The 18,045-nt window shown below is 45.6% G+C and overlaps 1 protein-coding gene across 2 annotated transcripts in view; it reads left to right on the top strand.

The window, feature by feature from the left end:
- MRPL28 (mitochondrial ribosomal protein L28) overlaps nt 1-18,045 on the top strand; it is a 223,541-nt gene that overhangs the window by 32,842 nt on the left and 172,654 nt on the right. For both annotated transcript variants that reach the window (XM_086941368.1, XM_086941369.1), the window contains exon 2: nt 11,783-12,205. In XM_086941368.1, coding sequence (XP_086797494.1) covers nt 11,918-12,205 — 288 coding nt within the window. In that variant the 5' untranslated portion in view covers nt 11,783-11,917. The remainder of the gene's footprint in view (nt 1-11,782; nt 12,206-18,045) is intronic.

Genomic DNA, 18,045 nt, shown 5'->3' with positions numbered 1-18,045 from the left:
CCCTTAGATAAACTAAAGAGAGCCAAATACGAGAACATTATGAGAACAGGTAAGACTGCAACTCAGCCAGTGAAGGAGGATGAAGGTCCAGATGAGTCCATGGCAGAAGTCTTATGTGCGTTGAAGCTTTGCAAGCGTACCGGATCTTCATAGGTGATCGTGTGATTATTGTAGGTGACTTTGAACAAACAAGGATGATAAAGGCCATATCTAGCGCCCATCGAGCGGAGGTCCTCTCTCATATTCAGGAAGGCCTTCCGACGGTTAGCAGTGGCTTTTGCATAGTCCTGAGCAAAGAACAAAGAAGAGCCAGACCATGTTAATTTTGGAGAAGATTTGGCAGCCGAGAGGACCTTCAGAAGATCAGTGTACTCCAGAAAATAAAGAATGACGCCTCTTGGTCTTTGTGACGGAGAAGCAGAAGTGGATGGCCGACCCAGATGATGAGCACACTGGATATTGAGACTCGTACCCTCTGGCAAACGAAGTAGTTTAGGTAAAAAAGATTTGAAAAAGGCCAGTGAATCCGAGCCCTCGAGCGCTTATGCCAAGCCATAAATGCGGAGGTTGTTCCGCCTGTTTCTGTTTTCCAACTCATTCACTTGCCTCTGGAGAGTGGACACTTGAGAATTTAGATGAGACACTGTGGAACAAGTTTCCTGAAGAGATGTAATTGAATGTTCAACTGAAGAAACCCTTGTGTCAATCTGTGACCAATTATCAGTAAGAGCTTGGAGCTTGACGTTGGTTTCCTCCATAAAGGGGCGCAAGGCCCTAATTTCCTCCAGAAAAGGGCAAAAGGACCTTATTTTCTCCAACAAGATCTCCATTGAGACAGGTGTAGATTGTTTAAGTGGGGAAGGAATCTTTTAGTGTTACTTTTCCCCGGTGTCGTTGGGAGGGGTCCATTGTTGTATCAGAGCCAGACGAAGTGAGGGACCTCTCTAGTTTGGAGAACGCAGAGAAGACTTTGGAATTTTTCACAAAAGCAGTCTTTGTTGTGTGAGGTAGGAGCGATATAGACTGAAGCCTACCCATGAAGTATAAGTAGGAATGTGTTGGTCATGCAATATGTGCTGTATGTGCAAGGAAATGAGTAATGCCGCAGAAAAGGCTATAATAAATGCGGAAAGGGTAGCCTGCGTGAGGGAAAGGTCACAGGTATCATCAAATAATGTCAGGTGTTAGGAGTGCTAAGCGTACATCACTGGCAAGGTGGTTGATGAGGATCAAACGGAACCTGGAGAATGAGGTTCGTAATACATTGTAGGACCAAGTAGAGCCAATGAGAAGCGCAAGTATAGGGAAGAGCACATCTAAGCATGTGCGGGAAGCCGCAAAAAGGAGAAAAGCTGTAGCCATTGGGTTCACTATGCGCAGGTTGCCAGACAATATATGGAGACTTGGAAGTCCAAAAGTTACCCCTGGTGATGAAGGCGAAGGTGACCAAACTGCATCCAAAGGGCAAAGGAGTTGTAGTAGCAGCATCCAGTACTCCCAAAACTCCTAAAATCCTCAAAGGCTCATACAGAATTAATAGGAAGACGGAAGCAGAAGAACATGCTGATGGACAAAGTTTCCACTCACCAAGTCGTCAGCAAGGTTATAAGCAGCTTTTGGCAACATTAGAGGCATTACGAAGCGGCCTCCCTCATTTGTAGGACCCCACAGCCAAAGGAGAATGGAGAAGGCACTCGATGTCTCAAAATGGCGGTCTGAAATGGCGGTGAGGAGGCAATCAAATTACAGCATGCATAGAGCTGGGAAGAAGCACAGAGCTGCAGAGCAGTAGGGAAGCATAACCTCATGAAGCAAAACAGGAGCCAGGAAACAAGCAGTCTTCCTCAAACAGGAAGCATCGTAAACCAGCAAAGAAGAGCAGGCGCGTCTGGCATCACAAAATGGCGGCCGCGTGAATTGCCGGGTCGCAACAACTTACTGCGACACAATTCTCTCTCCTGAAAGCATGAAGATCAGTTTCAGGGGTCGCGGTGGTTTCTCGGAGCATTCCGATATTGCAGCATACCCACCAACCAGGAAAAAGCAGTCTCGAAGAGGTACGTCTCCCGGAGCCGCAGCGGAGCCTCACTCAGGCGCCGCCATCACCACCGGGCGCCAAGCCACGCCCCCCACCAGAGTGTAATCTTATTGATCTAGATTAAGGGTAAAAGAACCACACAGTGTAGTTATGCAAATATGTATTTATTATAAGACACTAACACATATAGATATCTCCTGCTCGGAGATATACACAATACACACAATACTTTGCAAATAAAACAGGTAAGTAGCACGAATAAACAGTGGTTGCCTGTGGTAGACCAAACCATACACTAAAGGAGCTGTATGCAGAAACAACTCAAGTCAAGACTACACCCAGAAGATGTAGAAGTGCCGGGGACCCGAGGAACCACCCGAGGTAAGTACCCAGGAACCCCGTGGAGGCTGTGTGCAGAGTGAGAACACGACCGCGTGCTCAATTCAAGTCGATGGGTAAGTTACTGTTGCAATTTTGAAGATGGACCCTTCCCAGCGGATCCTAAAGAAACCCCCTGGAAGACAGAAGGTTAGAGAGCCACCCCACCCATGGATACCCTAGGAACCAGGATACCTACACCAGGGAAGCCGGGTGCATAGGTGTAAAGTGGCATCAGAAACCTCTGTAAAACTCAGTGGAGCACTTTAGGAAGATGGCGTTGCTGGAGAAGGTGAAAGTGTCTGGTGGAACCCAAAGGTGTATTCAAGATGAGAAGTACTTGCAAGCAGAAGGGACAGAGTCTATGCCAATCAGGAGTGAACAGAATGCCTGCTGCTGTCGGATTTTGCAGTAGAGCTGACAGTCCGGGTTCTGGAAGACTGGTACTGGGAGCACTGACGGCCTCCCCATCCCACATCGTTTGCAGTGTGGGGTTATGATTACAGCGTGTTTGATACCAAACATGACAGGGTTCATTACCGCCAGTTTAGATTTAGCCATTGCATAATGACGCATGGCCACCCTATATATCGTAATGGCTGGTGCACTTACAACCCGGACAATGGACTCCGAAGGTTGTAGGGTTTTACCGCTCAGTTAGGGGCACCCTCACACTTAGAAACAAGCACCCTGCCTTCAGGATAGATGGGCCTCCTTTAGGGGTCACTTATAGGTTTTAAGTGCATTGACCTCAGATATAAGGAAACCTACATCTGTTGTAAGTAATGCTAGAACCAGCTTACACTGGCTGCAATGGCAGGCCTATCGTCACAGTTTGTGTGGTCTCTTATGGGTGGCATAATACTTGCTTCAGCCCATGGGGGACCCTTGGTGTACCTATACCCTGGGGACCTCCGTACCATATACTAGGGACTTTGAAGGATACACCAGTAGCCAAGCTGGGATGTTCCTAAGTACCCGCCATTAACAATTTAGGGGAGAAAACACAAAGACTGGTGTCCTGGTTAGCAGGATCCCAGTCAGACTAGTCAGAAACAGCATAACACCAGGCAAAAAGTAAGGGTAACCATAAAAGTAGATCCTATTTTCCTACACAACCCTCTTCCCCCCCCCCCCCCCCCCCCCCCCCAACGTAAGGATATGAAACCAGCCTTGCGCAGTTGAGTCTTGATTTTATAAGTGGAAATATCTGTAGTGTCCATCGGTATTGGCATGGTTACTCCCAGGCCTATTCTCCACTGTATAGTCCAGCCCCTGTAGGGAAATGGATCACCTCAAAAGTTTGAGATTTTCACTCTTTATCTGTTTAAGCCATTAGAGGGGCTTGCGTTCTATCTGTACAATGAAGTGAGTGCGGAACAGGTATGGCCTCCGCTTCTACACAGCCTAGAGCACAGCAAAGGCCTCCCTCTCAATGGCTGACCAACTTTTCTCCCTCTGGGTCAACCTTTTGCTGATAAAAGCTACTGGTTGATCCTGGCCCTCTGCATTTAGTTGTAATCATACAGCGCCAACTCCTATCTCAGATGCATGTGTCTGGACAATGAAAGTTTTAGCGTAGTCAAGACTTTGCAGAGTGGGAGCAGTGCACATGACCTGCTTCAGGTCTTCAAATGCCTTTTTACAGCTTAGTGTCCACTGAAGTTTCTTTAGCATTTTCATTCATGTAAAATCATTCAGTAGAGTCACAATGGACCCATACCCTGGACAAATATTCTGTAGTACCCAGTCAGGCCCAAGACAGCTCTGACCTGGGTCTGGGTAGTAGGAGCAATCCAGACCACAATGGTCTGGATTTTTCTCTCCAGTGGTTGAACCTGGCCTCCACCTACCCGGTGGCCCAAGTACACAACCTTGCTCTGCCCTATGTGTACCTTGGTGGCCTTGATAGTGATGCCCGTCTTCTGCAGGGCCTCCAGAACAGTCCTGAGGTGATCCTCCCAGGTGGAGCTAAAGAAAGCAATATGTAGATATCCTGCACTATAGGCTTCCAGACCTGTTTGTTCACCAACCTCTGAAATGTGACAGGTGCATTCTTCAGAGCAAAGGGAATCATGATAAATTGATAATGCCAACTGGGGTTGAAAATGCTGCTTTGACTTGGCATCCTCAGCTAGTCTGATTTGCCAGTAGACAGCCGTCAGGTCAAATGTACTGAAACTTGGCTGAGGCCAAAGTATCTATACGTTTATCTGCCCTTGGAATAGGATGAATATCAGTCTTAGTGACTGCATTGAGCCTCTGTAGTACACACTAAACCTCCTCTCTCTTTTTCCATCCTTGGTGTAAGGTTTTGGTACAACGACTACTGGACTCGACCAGGGGCTATCTGAAGGCACAATGACCTCCAATTTCAGCATCATTTAGACCTATGTCCTGATGCAATCCGTGACATGGTCAGGCTGTCTGTAGGTATAACTCTTAACAGGCAGGCTGTCACCTGTATCCACTACCAGGTGGTCTGACTGGGTGTCGGGGAGAACATTTGTCTGTACTGATTGAGCACCTGCCTGCAATCAGCTTGCTGCTGGTCAGTGAGGCTGCCTGCCAAGACTACTCCATCAGGGTTCTGAGAGGGGAGATCAGGGAGAGGGTCACTCTCTTCCTCCTGTCCCTCATCAGTTGCCATGAGCAAGCCCATGTCAGCCCTGTCCACAAAAGGTTCCAGGCAGTTCACATGAAGTACCGTATGGATTCTTCTTGGAGTACCTAGGTCCACCAAGCAGGTGACCTCACCTTTTTGTTCAAGGATAGTGTGGGGGCCACTCCACTTGTCTTGGGGAGCTGCTGGGGCCACAGACTTTAACACCCACACTTTCTGCCCTGGCTGATAAACCGTCTAGACAGCCTTTTGGTCATGCCAAGCTTTTTGGAGCTCTTGGCTGGCCTCCAGGTTTTTGCTGGCCTTCTTCATGTACTCAGCCATGTGTGAACGCAGGCCAAGGACATAGTGCACAATGTCCTGTTTAGGAGGTTTGAGAGGTTGCTCCCAGCCTTCCTTAATTAGAGACACCGTGGACGCCTAACTTGTTGCCCAAACAGAAGTTCAAATGGGCTGTAGTCAACCCACTTCTGAGGAACCTCTCTGCAGGCAAAGAGAAGACAGGATAGTAAGACAACCCATTTTTGCCTAAGCTTTTCTGGGAGGCTCATAATCATACCCTTTAGGGTGGGTGTTTAACCTTTTAACAAGTCCATTGCACTGTGGGTGGTATGGTGTGGTAAACTTGTAGTTCACTCCACACTCTTTCCACATGGCAGTGATATAACTAGACATGAAGTTTGTACCTCTGTCTGTTAAGACCTCCTTAGGGAAACCCACCCTGGAAAAAATTCCTAGTAGGGCCTGGCCACTACTGGGGCTGTAGTAATTCCAAGGGGAGCAGCTTTCGGGTAATTAGTGGCATGGTCCACCACCACTGGGATGTGACTGTGCCCAGAGCCTGTTGGAGGATTCAAGGGACCAACAATGTCAATCCCTATCCTTTCAAAGGTAATCCCAACCACTAGAAGTGGAATTAAGGGGGCCTTTGTGGTGCCACCTGACTTACCACTGGTTTGACGAGTGGCCCAGGAGCGGCAAAACCCCTTGGTGTCTTCAGACATATGGGGCCAGTGAAAGTGAGGGACAAGCCTGTCCCGAGTCTTACTTTGCCCTAAGTGTCCTGCCACAGTGATATCATGTGCTAGGGAGAGGAGGAAACCTCTAAACCTCTGGGGTATTACCACTCTCCTGGTGACACCAGGCTTAGGGTCTCTACCTTCAGAGCACAGAACCCCGTCTTCCCAATAGACCCTATGGGATCCACTGATATGCCCTGCTTCCTCAGTAGCAGCTTGCTGTCTGAGGGGGTTCAAGAGAGGGGCAGGTCCGCTGCTTCAAGCTCCAGTCTGCCCTGGAAGGGCCCCCTTCCCCCAAGATTTCTGCCTGGTCAGGCTTTAGTTCTTTTGATCTTCACTAGGAGTTTATGAGGATGGTAAAGCCGTTCCTCTCCTGCTCTTTCTCTTGGGACTGTGAAACAAGAAAGGTTTTGGATCCTACGTCTACCCAGCCCGGATCTCAACAACAAAGTAAACAGAGCAGAGTGGCTGGATAGGAAAAGTTTGTATCATGAATTCCGGTCACGCAGTCAGTATGTACTACGTAGCCAGGTCTTATGTACCAAAATGAATTTATTTGATTTTTGGCTACGTAGTACATACTGACTGCGTGACCGGAATTCATGATACAAACTTTTCCTATCCAGCCACTCTGCTCTGTTTACTTTCTCTTGGGAGGCACCTGACCCATTTTTCCAGTATCCAGTGCCAGTTCAGTGCTGAGCTGTTTGCCCTGAGCCCTGGTGACAGCAAAAACACTGGCAGATATGCCCATCATCTCTGCATGTGTCCTGAACTCTACTTCAGCCCAGGCTGAAGTTTCCAAATCCTTGCCCAACAGACAATCCACATGTAGGTCTGGAGATACCACAAACTTTTTATATCCAGTTAGCCCTCCTCAGGCGAGGTTTACAACTACCAAGTAATGGTCAGTCCTGACTTTGCTAGCCTTGGTGACTTAGTGCATTTGTCCAAGTATGATCTGGTCAGGGGACACATGTTTCTCTTTTCCATTGATCAACGGCTGTTTTTGCCCAAGTTAGTGCGACTTACGAGTAAGGAGGCATGGTCTATTCCACCATCACAGAGTAGAACAACCTGAGCTGGATTTCTGACTAAGTCAGAACCCATCTCAGAACCCAAGGTTAACCCCACTAATTCCTTGGTTGCTGTACTACCACTTGTACTTGTGCGAGGCAGAGCAGGTGCCTTAGGGGCAGTGGTAGTAGGATTTTCCTTGGCCTTTGAACAGCCTGCATCCCTTGTACAATGGGTCTTTACCTTTCAAATGTAGCACCAAGGTTTCTTTTTGCCTTTTTTGGAATTGTGGGACTCGCCCCCAGATGCAGGTTTTTGGGGCCCTTGTGAATACTCTATCTTCACCATTGTCCCCACCCTTATCCTGGGATGTAGAAGCATCTTGCTTCTTCTGGTCTCCTCCATTACCATGGTTTTTTCTGCTTAACCCTGGTGCGGACCCATATATCTGCCTTCTTTCCCAATTCTTGGGGACAGGTCAGATCAGAGTCCACCAGGTACTGGTACAAAAGTTGGTTCTGACAGTTATTAAAGGTTTGCTCCCTCATGATCAAATTGTACAATCCTTCATTGTCCTGTACCTTGCTTCAATGAAGCTAACCTTCCAGAGCCTTAAAAGCACTGTCTATAAAATCTACCCAGTACTGGGGTGTGCCTTTCGTGTGTCTCTGAACATAATCCTATAATGTTCAGTGGTTAAGCCAAACCCATCTATGAGAGCACTCTTCAGTACTGAGTAATCGTCAGCATCCTCTTCCCTAGCAGCGAGGAGTTTATCTCTGTTTGTTAGCAAAGGAGAGCCACAAGATAGCTGCCCACTGCTCTTGAGGAACCCTCTGAACTTTGCTGGCCCTCTCCAAAGCAGTGATCCATTTATGGATATCATCCCCCTCCTGGTAAGGAGGGACTATCCTGCTCCGGTTCCTATTGTCAAAATAAGTTCCTCTGATTCTAGGCTCACTGTTGCTGCCACCATAGGACTCGAGTCCAAATCTCTTCAGTCTTCTGTACTTTCAGTGACTCTTTGTCAAGGGCCAACTGATCTCTTCTGAGCTTAAGTCTGACTTTATCAAGTTTGAGCAGTTTGTATTCCCTCTCCAAAGAGTTGTCCCGTTCACTAGATATGGAGGTCCCTATAAAAGTGCCTGAATCATATTCTCTAGTGGAGAATCTAGACCACCTTGGTCTACTCTGGACCCTCCCAGGAGGAACAAAGGGTACATCCTCTGTCATCTGCACAACTTCCTGAGGGATCAGAGTTTGGCAGGTTAGAGTCATTTGAGTCTTCCTGCCCATACTCCGAATTGAGATAATCCGGGTAAACCCCTGGTGCTCCCTCTTCAGGAGTATTCCCACCCTCATTATCCTGTTCTTCTGCCCCTACAGGATGGCCATCATCCTGATGCAGCAGCCCCAAGAGCAGCTTAATGGTGGGGTTGCCACCTGTCTTTATCTTTCTAAGGCTACACAGGGTCCTTAGTTCCTGGAACTTTAGACCACTGTACTTAGCAGACTGGAGTACACCGGCATCACCAACTAAAGCCATGTTTCTAGGTCTAGTGAGGTGTTGCACCGACCCATCCTAGTGGAAACTAAACTCTGAGGTTGGAGAAAGGGTGTGCTAGGCCCTTAACTACCTAACCCTAAATTCAGTAGAACTTACTTATTCTAAGCTGTATTATATGTGCCTAATATTAGTCAGGGTTCGAAAAATCATTACATTTTTACTAGACCTACAGGTTTAGTAACCTACAAAATCTACTCGACCTAACTGAAATGCACTTGACCTCTGTCTGTGAAAGCACGCAAATGTGACAAGTTAACAAGATTGAAAGTCCTTTTTATTGCTCATTTACTTTGTGAGCAATAAAGATGCTTTAAATCTTGCTCTCTGGTCACATTTCCTCTGCTTTCAGAGACCGAGGTCAAAAGTCAGTTTATTTTCCTACTCGCCAGAAAGGGCGCGTAGGACCTAAAAATAGCTCACCCTAATTCAATCTGGCTCGCAAATGCGAGTGGATTTTTCGAGCCCTGTTAGTGATGGTGTTTCAATGAATCCACACCAAGATTAGCTGGTAAAACAATGCAGGCTTGAATCCCAACCGCTGCACATCAATGTGATTAGCTGGCTTAGTATATGGTGCATGCACAAGGTTATATCCTTTTCGGAATGAAGTATTCTCTAAGATCAATGATACATTGGGGCACACATTAAATACTACGGTCAAAACGGAATATGGGGAATAGATTCGTAGATGTGGCTATGGCGTTTGCCGAAAGGAGGATAGTAATGTCCTGGAAATCTGTTAACCGCCACTGGTGGAAGCCTGAAAGCGAGATGTAACTTGCTGGACTGGAGCAGAGGGTAGGGAGGAATTGAAGGAATTGAGATGCCGCCTCATAGCTGAACAATGGAAGGAAATACTTGTTGCCTAGGAACACCCGACATAGACTTGTAGCGAAGTAGAGAGGAGCGGAGGTATGACAGAGTTAGAATAAAATGCACCGTTACTGATAGAATAGGAACCCCAATTTACATAACTTCCTGGGATATCGTCAAAATGCTGGGGAGACTCTGGAATTAGATAACAGAGGAAAAGGTCTGGACAGCTCAGGAAGGACAGTAAACAGGGTGCCACCCTGCATGTCAGGAATACTTTTGTAACCCCTCTCAGTGCGAATGCCCGTTACCCAAAGCACAAGTTGTAGGCTAAAGACATACCTAGATACATCAAGAACACCTCCTTGTCATAACCTGGTTGTGAGCAGACACCCCAGATAAAAAAACTCTGGGCCTCAGCACCTACCACTCTCCTGCGTAAGTCAAGTTGAATGTTTGGTTTTAGATTATTGTACACAGATGGCATTTCATATTCCTCTTTTTATGCTGAACAGTATATTCACGATGACGACGACATGAGTGTATAGAACACATCATACATTGTACAGTCTCGATATCGGATACAAATGTTAGAGAAATCGAATAACCGCTCGACACAGCATACTATCCATATCCAGATATTATAGATATAAGCTCATACCTGTACTGAATAATTCAATGTTCTACTCCAAATAGAAATGTGAAATGAGACTTGTATGTTGTTGACTACCTGTCTGCTCTCATGCTGAAATATTAAATGGCAATAAAAAGATGTTTAAAAATAAAGATTCAGCCATTATAATTTGAAATTCATGTTGTACCTTTGATTATTGCGTAGCCCTGTGGAAATCGCATCAGAATGTCTAGAGTTGCCAAACACGTGATCGCAAATCCCAAATAATTATTATGGGCTTTTGTCTGAATTAAATTTAATTTGGAAAACCCAGTAAAGAATATGAAATATAGTAGGAGAAATCATTATTAACCTTGCTCATTCTTCATGTTTCCAAAATATTGCCTGCAGTGTTTGGTTTGGGATACTGCACATTTTAAGTTTGCAGGGCTGGTTAGAAACTAGAGCGAAGCCCCTTTACTTTATAAGGGTGGCTTTGTCTGTGTGCACTCTCCTGTTCTCAGTGGCAGCCAAGCCAGGAACCTCTATTCCCACACCAACGTAGGCAGCGTATCAAGCAGCGCTCGATTATTTGTCCTCCCTTCCAGTCTGTTCAGTGTTGCTCTCAAGCTTGCCCAGGGAGGTTAAAACTGTCTGGAGCCCACATCAGCTTGTCAACCTCCTGACATGTCACTGATATGATGCTACTATGGTACAGGGCAGGGTGGGAGAGCACTGGGATTCCTAGTTTTCCTTGCTCAAAATTGTCGGTAGGAAGCGACCAGCCCCACAGGTGGTCTTCTTGGTGTGACACTGAGCCTTGTAGACGTCTCTTGGCAGGTAAACCAGCAGCTCTTACCCAGCCCGAGCATAGCAGGCTGAGTCGATGACATTTGCTAAATGCTAGACTGCGCCAAAATTTGTATTTGTACTCCCTAAATTGAAATCAGCCACTGTAGACCAGCAACCACTGGCTCAAGTTAAGCACTGATGCTCTTCTCTAGTAGTTTGTGTGTTATAACTTATGTAGGTAGTGGTGTGTATTTAAAGTGAATAGAAGAAAAACAGATTTCACATTCTGACCAAGAATTACATATTTGCATTAAGAGCCCTAACGTTTTTTTAAATGTAGAAGACAGTTGGTTCAAAGAATATATAAAAGAACTGAACACACTTTCTATTCTAACTTTAAAAGCAACTTTGGGCAGCTATCTGAATCATGTGGTTTTAATATTTATGAGGGAAATCGGGCAGTAGAACCAAAACAGTTATGGGGTTATGACAGGTATGTGTATCACAGTAATTTCTGCAAATTATAAGCCAAGCAGTAAATCACTGATTGTTAATGAAGGAGTGTATGTAAGAGACGGAAAATAACTCTGTTCCACACACTAGACTGATTAACCCTTGCTACTTAAAGCAACAATTAATTAGAAAATAGATGATATGGATTTATTCGGGAGACTGAGTGATATTTGAGTCCGCTGAGGCGTGGTGCAGAGTGGGGAGGCGGTGCCATGGCCTGTGTCACTGTGACACTGTTCGGTGGAGATGGTGGAGCAACGGAAGGTGGTGGGGGTGTAGGGGGAATCCCTGAAGGGGATGGGTACTGTGGGTAGAAGTTGTGTTTTGCTGAAAAACGTGTTGGAAAACCTAATAAAAATGTATTTAAACCTAAACTAACTAATAAAACTGCTGTATTATATCCCAACAGGTATATATTATCCCACCCACGTAGTTGATCACTCGCTCGCCTGTCTGTCAGACTACCCGGGAGGCCGACAACACCTTCGTTAGCTGAGAGTGACAGCAATTTATATTACCCTTTCGACTGCCCATTGGTGATCAAATGCCCCTCCACAAATTCCCTCCTGCCACATGGGAGGCTCTGAAGCTGAAAGATGGCATTTATTCCCGCCTGCCACCCCACTATTTGAAGTCACTAACTGAGTCCAAGAAACCCACCCCAGTCCATTGGATACCCCATGGAGCCAAGTACAAATTAAATCCAAAGAGCGGACAGCGGGAGCGAGTCCAGGACGTTCCTATCCTGCCCTACTTCCCTCCTGAAGCTGACCAAGGACTTTGGGGAGGTGAGGGCTGGATTTCAGGATTCAGATATGCAAACAATGATAAGGTAAGAAAAATATAGGGTTATTTATCTCCATCACTACAAATATCAAATTAATTGATAAAGAAACAGTTATTCCAAAACCATTAAACGGTATATCTTTATTCATCTATTTCTGGTCTTAACATGGTAAAATTAGTAAAATGTTTTAAGTAGGAGCAGAATCCATACCAAAGCCATGATAACGGCCAAGTAGATAAAGTTGTAAAAATATATGGTAATCTTTTCTTTTTTCTGTTTTTTTTAAATCACTAGTTTTACTTATTTATTTATTTAGACAAATTGTCTTCGGTTTATATCTGTTGCCCTTTAGGCAGAAAACAGAACGATCAGCTCATACATATTAATAAAAGAAAACTACCTTGTTTCTCCCTGAACAATTCCTTCCATTGCGAACAAAATTATGTAACACAGCAACTAAACCACGGACAAACCTAGCCTTTAGTATCTGTTTGAATGTACTAGGTTCTTAACTGTGGATTTCTTCAATGTTTCTATGGACAGCCACTGGCCACGTAGATGGACCTCTCTATACTCCTACATTAATCAAATCCCTTCTTCCGTTCCCGTAGTGAGAGTATGGTGCTATACTTCATTGACAAGCTATGTACCTCTTTGCTGCCATTAGATTAAGCCACAGCAGTGCCATTTCCTTTCTTATACTATCACAAAGGGGAGACCAGAGGGACAGTATGGGGCTCATGCCTGCCCTTACTAACTCAAACAAACACAAAAATTGGTTCAGAGAAATGCTGTTTCCTTAATCAGCAAGTCAGCAGGTTAGTACCAGAGACCCAATCTCTGTGTGCCTTAGTTGTTTGTTACCTAAATTCAAGGCAATTCCAAGAATTGGACGATGATGGCTGTAAGAAAGTGCTCTCTTTTTGCAGGGTTGTCCCCACGTTTTGCTAAACTGCTGATGTACTTTGACACGAGTGTGCTCTGGGCTCCTGCCAAACAGGTACCCAGGGCTTATGTTCTTTCCCTAAAACTGCATTGCAAACAAAGCCCAATTGGCACTTTCTGGCCACAGTTCAGCCCATTGTAAATGGTACCACAGGTATCAAGGGCACTGTGGCCAAGGAAGGCCTCTAAGGACTGCAGCACTTATTGTGCCACCCTTAGAGGCCCTGTACATTTACACACTGCCTTTTCCGGCTGTGTGTTTTGGTGCAGAACAAAGTGAAGAGTCAACATGGCACACATCCCTGGGTGTCATGCCTACAACCAACTGCCCTGGCATAGATCAGCCACCCCTTCAACTGGGTACCCTATATCAGTGGTAGGGTACAGGTGCATGATCCCTGTACCCCTACAGTGTCTAAGCCATTTCCAAGACATTGTAAGTGCAGTGATGCCCTTAAGAGTGTATGGTGCTGGGAGTTTGTCATTACAAACTCCACACTACCATAATGGCTTTACAGAAAACTGGGAAATTTGGTATCAAACTTCTCAGCACATTAAACCCACACTGCTGCCAGTGTGGGATTTAATGAAAAATGCACACAGAGGGCATCTTAGAGAAACTGAAAAACGACCTAGCACTAGTGTCCAGACTGAGTGGCTGCTCACCATCTACCACCACCAGATATGTTTGTGGACCCCTGGGTCGAGAGCCTGCTGCTCTCGGGAGTCTGAACCAATGCACATCCTGGGACGAGGTGCCAAGCCTCCTCTCCGAGGATGGGCAGAGTCCACGAAGGCAAAGATTCAAAGGCTTGGTGCAACTGGCCCCCACCTGTTCTAACTCCCACTTTGGGCAGAAGATTTGGCTGGAAAACCAAGTGAGGAAGGGAGGTGTGCCCACCATTGCCAACCCCACCCCTCATGTTGGGGAGGTGAGGTGAAGCACAACTCTCAGTCCCCGCCATCTTGCAGATGGGGGGACCCAGCCAACCAGAGTGAGGCATATGCCCCCCTTCCACTGGAGGGTGGCATAATAGGGGTTGTACTCACCCCAAGGAAGGGACCCATTGGTCCCAACCTTTACTTACCTGTAACACTCCTAAACCCAGTATTTAGGGGCAACCCTGAACCTTGCCTTCTCAGTCAAGAACTGACCAAGAAAAAAACGACTGAAGAGCTGTGCTGAAGCTAAGAAGAGGACGACGCCCACTGACTTGGCCCCAGCCCTACCAGCCTGTCCCCACCGCAAACTTGTAGAAGCGAAGTCCTGGTGTATCCTGCAGCCAGCAACCCCAAGAACACCGAGGTCCTGCCCTGCCTTCCACAGAAAAGACTTCCATGAGCACCGGATTTGCTCACCCACACACTCTGGCTCTGGCCAAATCCTCGAGTCTGCACAACTCTGCACCCAACGCCCATGGTCCGATTTTAGAGTGGCCCAACACCTTGAGGAGGTCTCCCCGGCAAATCTGACCTGAGATCTGGTGATCTCTGACCTGCCTCGACCCTCTCCACGACGCTTGCAGTTGCTTTCTGGAGGATCCCCCCGACTGTGACCGGAGCTGGTAAGAAAACCAACGTCTCAAGACACCCCTGCACCCAAAGTCCCACCGCCTTGGGGGGCCCACCCGACGGTGTCCCAACATCCCCAGGCATCCCAACTTACCTCTTCAGCCGGTGGTCATCTCCAGAAGATCTTCGTCCACGAGCCTGCAGTCTTTATCAAAGCCGGAGAATCCCCATTGAAACCAGCCAGGCACCAGACGCCAAAACAGCACCCTGTACCCAGCCACCCCTGCGCTGCTGCAGGTGTACTTTGGGTGCTAACTCTGATCCCCCTTTGCCCTGAGCTAACCCCACAAGGGCTTTGCTCCCACAACCGTGTGTCCCACTTGTGAGCAGTCACCAACCAGAAACCACCTATACCTTATTGGATAACATTGGGCCTCAGCACGCTGCACCTGACCGCCCTAGCGCTACTGAGGGTGTTTTAAGAGTGCATCCTTGACTCTGGTGAAACCCTTGTTCTAACCCCAGAAACTCAACCCCAAAGGCTAAATACTTACCTGTTAACCGATAACTTTGTTTCTCTCCATAGGAATACATTGACTGTTTTTCTTTGTAAAATGTTCTAAGTGTGTAGTTGATTTGTATGAAAACCGGAAAAACTTCAACTGTGAAAAACTGATTTTACTTAGCTTTCCTCTAGGAGATGTCCTAGTGTGATATCTAGACATATCACACTGAGTAGAAAAGGTAACTTTAAAAGTAACTGATAAGTAATCTGAAAAGTAATTTTGACATTTTTGACACGTATTTCAATCAACTGCATTTGAACCTGCATTCAATTGCAATACACTGCATAAGATCTTGCAAAGCATATATTTCACTTACCTGTGCAAGGCTTGGCTCGGTTCTAGAAATAAAAGAATTTAATATTTTTATACAAACAAAATTGGTCTGAGTTCAGTTTTTGAGTGTGTGACATCATTTACTGATTTAGTGTGTACAACAAATGCTTACCACTACCCTCTAATAAACCCTTACTGCTCGCCCACATTACCACAAATAGAGAGTAAGGGGCTATCTACCTTTACCTCTGCCTACCTTTGGGGTTCAACTGGACTCTGTGCACACTATATCTCATTTTGGTATAGTATATACAGAGTCAGCTTCCTACAATGGCTCAATCACGTAATGTGACATGCTTCATCGTTTGCCACCTCGTGCCACCCTGGTAAGATGACTACCAGGGTGGACTCAACCTCAGAATGGGGCTTGTCTGAGGGAGTTCGTAGACATTTCTTTTCTCAGGACAATGATTTAGTACCAGTTTCTGAGTTTGAAAAACCATGGGATAACCCACTAATGTATCCTTTAATTTGGCGGTATCCCTGGTTGATTAAAAGATTACCAAGGGGTAAATACAGGAGGCATACTTAGGTGTAATGACTTGTATGCCAACATGTTTTACCTCTAATCAGCCATGGGTTTAAGGCATTGGTCAGGGCTGTGTCTATGCCCCCTACACTGCAGTTAGTAAGTGCTGGATGGGCTTGCATATATACAGAGGACCTACCTCTCAAAATGGTATCCTAATTAGTGATAACCTATGAGATAAATACAAAAAGCATCAAAAATTGGTGTTCATGACATAAGTGAACAAGGAGTTACAGTTGACTTAACTTAGCACAATGTTCGACCAGAGAGATGGTCGCTTTTACCAAAAACTTTTAAAATATGTAGCACTATATGACACAAATTAACAACATACAAGTGAGGCTAGTAGGCTAACTCTAGCCTTTGGTGACCTATATAAGGTTAGTCTTGTGCATATCATATAACAATGAAGTGATCAGAATGAAGAAAGCGGACCAAATTAAATACCTATAACTATTTAGATAGGTGCTTCGCGGTCTGTTGGGGGTGGGTCTCTCCTGTAGTCACACTCTTGAGTCAAGAATAGATATATAAGTTATAGTGTAGACAAATATCATCTCTATGGAAAACACTAGCTAATGTTTTTTAAAAAAAAAAAATATATATATATATATATATATATATATATATATATATATATATATATATATATATATATATATATTGCCCTACTGTGGTTAGAACAGGAATGGTAGGCAAAATATGCAGACCCGACATGTAGTATAAGTTATATATGGAAGCACAACAACACTTCAGATCCACTTAAAACAAAAAACCACGCCTGTGTTCTTTTGTAAAATGAGCAATTTACAAGGATACCAAAATACCCTGTTTCACTGCCTCTTGAAGGGCCTGCATTCTAACAATCCTCAAAACACTCCATGCAAGACTTACTTCATCAAGTTAGAGAACCCACTTGTCACCTAACTTGCTCCATTCAACAGTCGTCTGTTGCTGTGGTTATTTGCCTGGAAGTTCCACCCTTTAAGCTTCCAGTTCACAGTAAAATTAGATGATCATTTGCACCTGGGTCTGCAGGCCATAGCCGAAGGGAAGGTGAGAAAATCTGGACCGGAGATGGAATCCTAGCCCAGCATGGGTCAGGATCCAAGGTTCCCATCCCACGGCCTTACATGCCCACCGCTTGAGCCTCGATCGTATGTCCATTTGGGGGCGTTTCCCCAAGGACTATGGCATTTAAGTATGCATGCGGAGGAGGCGATGTACCACAAAATCCGGTTGGTTTAAGCCGGGATTGCCTGTTAGCCTTCTGTGACAATCTCTTTTGTGCACATTATGGGACCTAAAGTCCCTCATCGTATTGATAGCTGGACAACCTGGAGTTTTCTTAACAAAAAATATATTTATATTGAGCCAAACAGAGTATTAATACATCATATGTCTGCTCATTGTCAAAATTACTGAGATTTAGAAACCATCCAGAACATTTCTGGATGACGTTGGACACAGTCCTCATTTTTTAAAAGGAACATTCTATATTTTCCTGGATATTTGCAAGTGCCACTAGCCTCCGTTTTTTGATGTTTTGAAGAAAAGAAGGAATTTGTGTGGAGGACTGGTACTCCGTAGCGAATAATTTTGTATCGAATTTGTAATTCTGTGTAGGATTCTTATCAAATTCACATTGTCTCCCACGGGTAGGCTCGGGGAGATGCGTTACGATTATTTACAGGTAGGCCCAGTTTTTACACAAAGGCAGGTATAGAACCTTATGATGGAAAGACCAAGTGTTGCTACTTTCTGTTTAACCCTTTCGATGCTGATGACGAGCTCAGCTCGTCATCACCCACGGGTGTCGTGTGCTGATGACGAGCTGAGCTCGTCATGACACCAGCAAAATGGCAATTCCCAGCACAGGAGGGGGAAAACGCCTAGCAGCCAAGGTGTTAATGATCCCCATGGGATATCGACATTTAGAACCTGTGAATCAGTTCAGAGTCGATACACCCATCGTTGTTCAAACCTGAACAGAGCTCTTG

Source organism: Lissotriton vulgaris, chromosome 10, assembly GCF_964263255.1.
Source record: "Lissotriton vulgaris chromosome 10, aLisVul1.2, whole genome shotgun sequence".
NCBI lineage: Eukaryota > Metazoa > Chordata > Amphibia > Caudata > Salamandridae > Lissotriton > Lissotriton vulgaris.
Note: the sequence above shows the minus strand (reverse complement) of the source record. Positions and strands in the feature narration are given on the sequence as shown.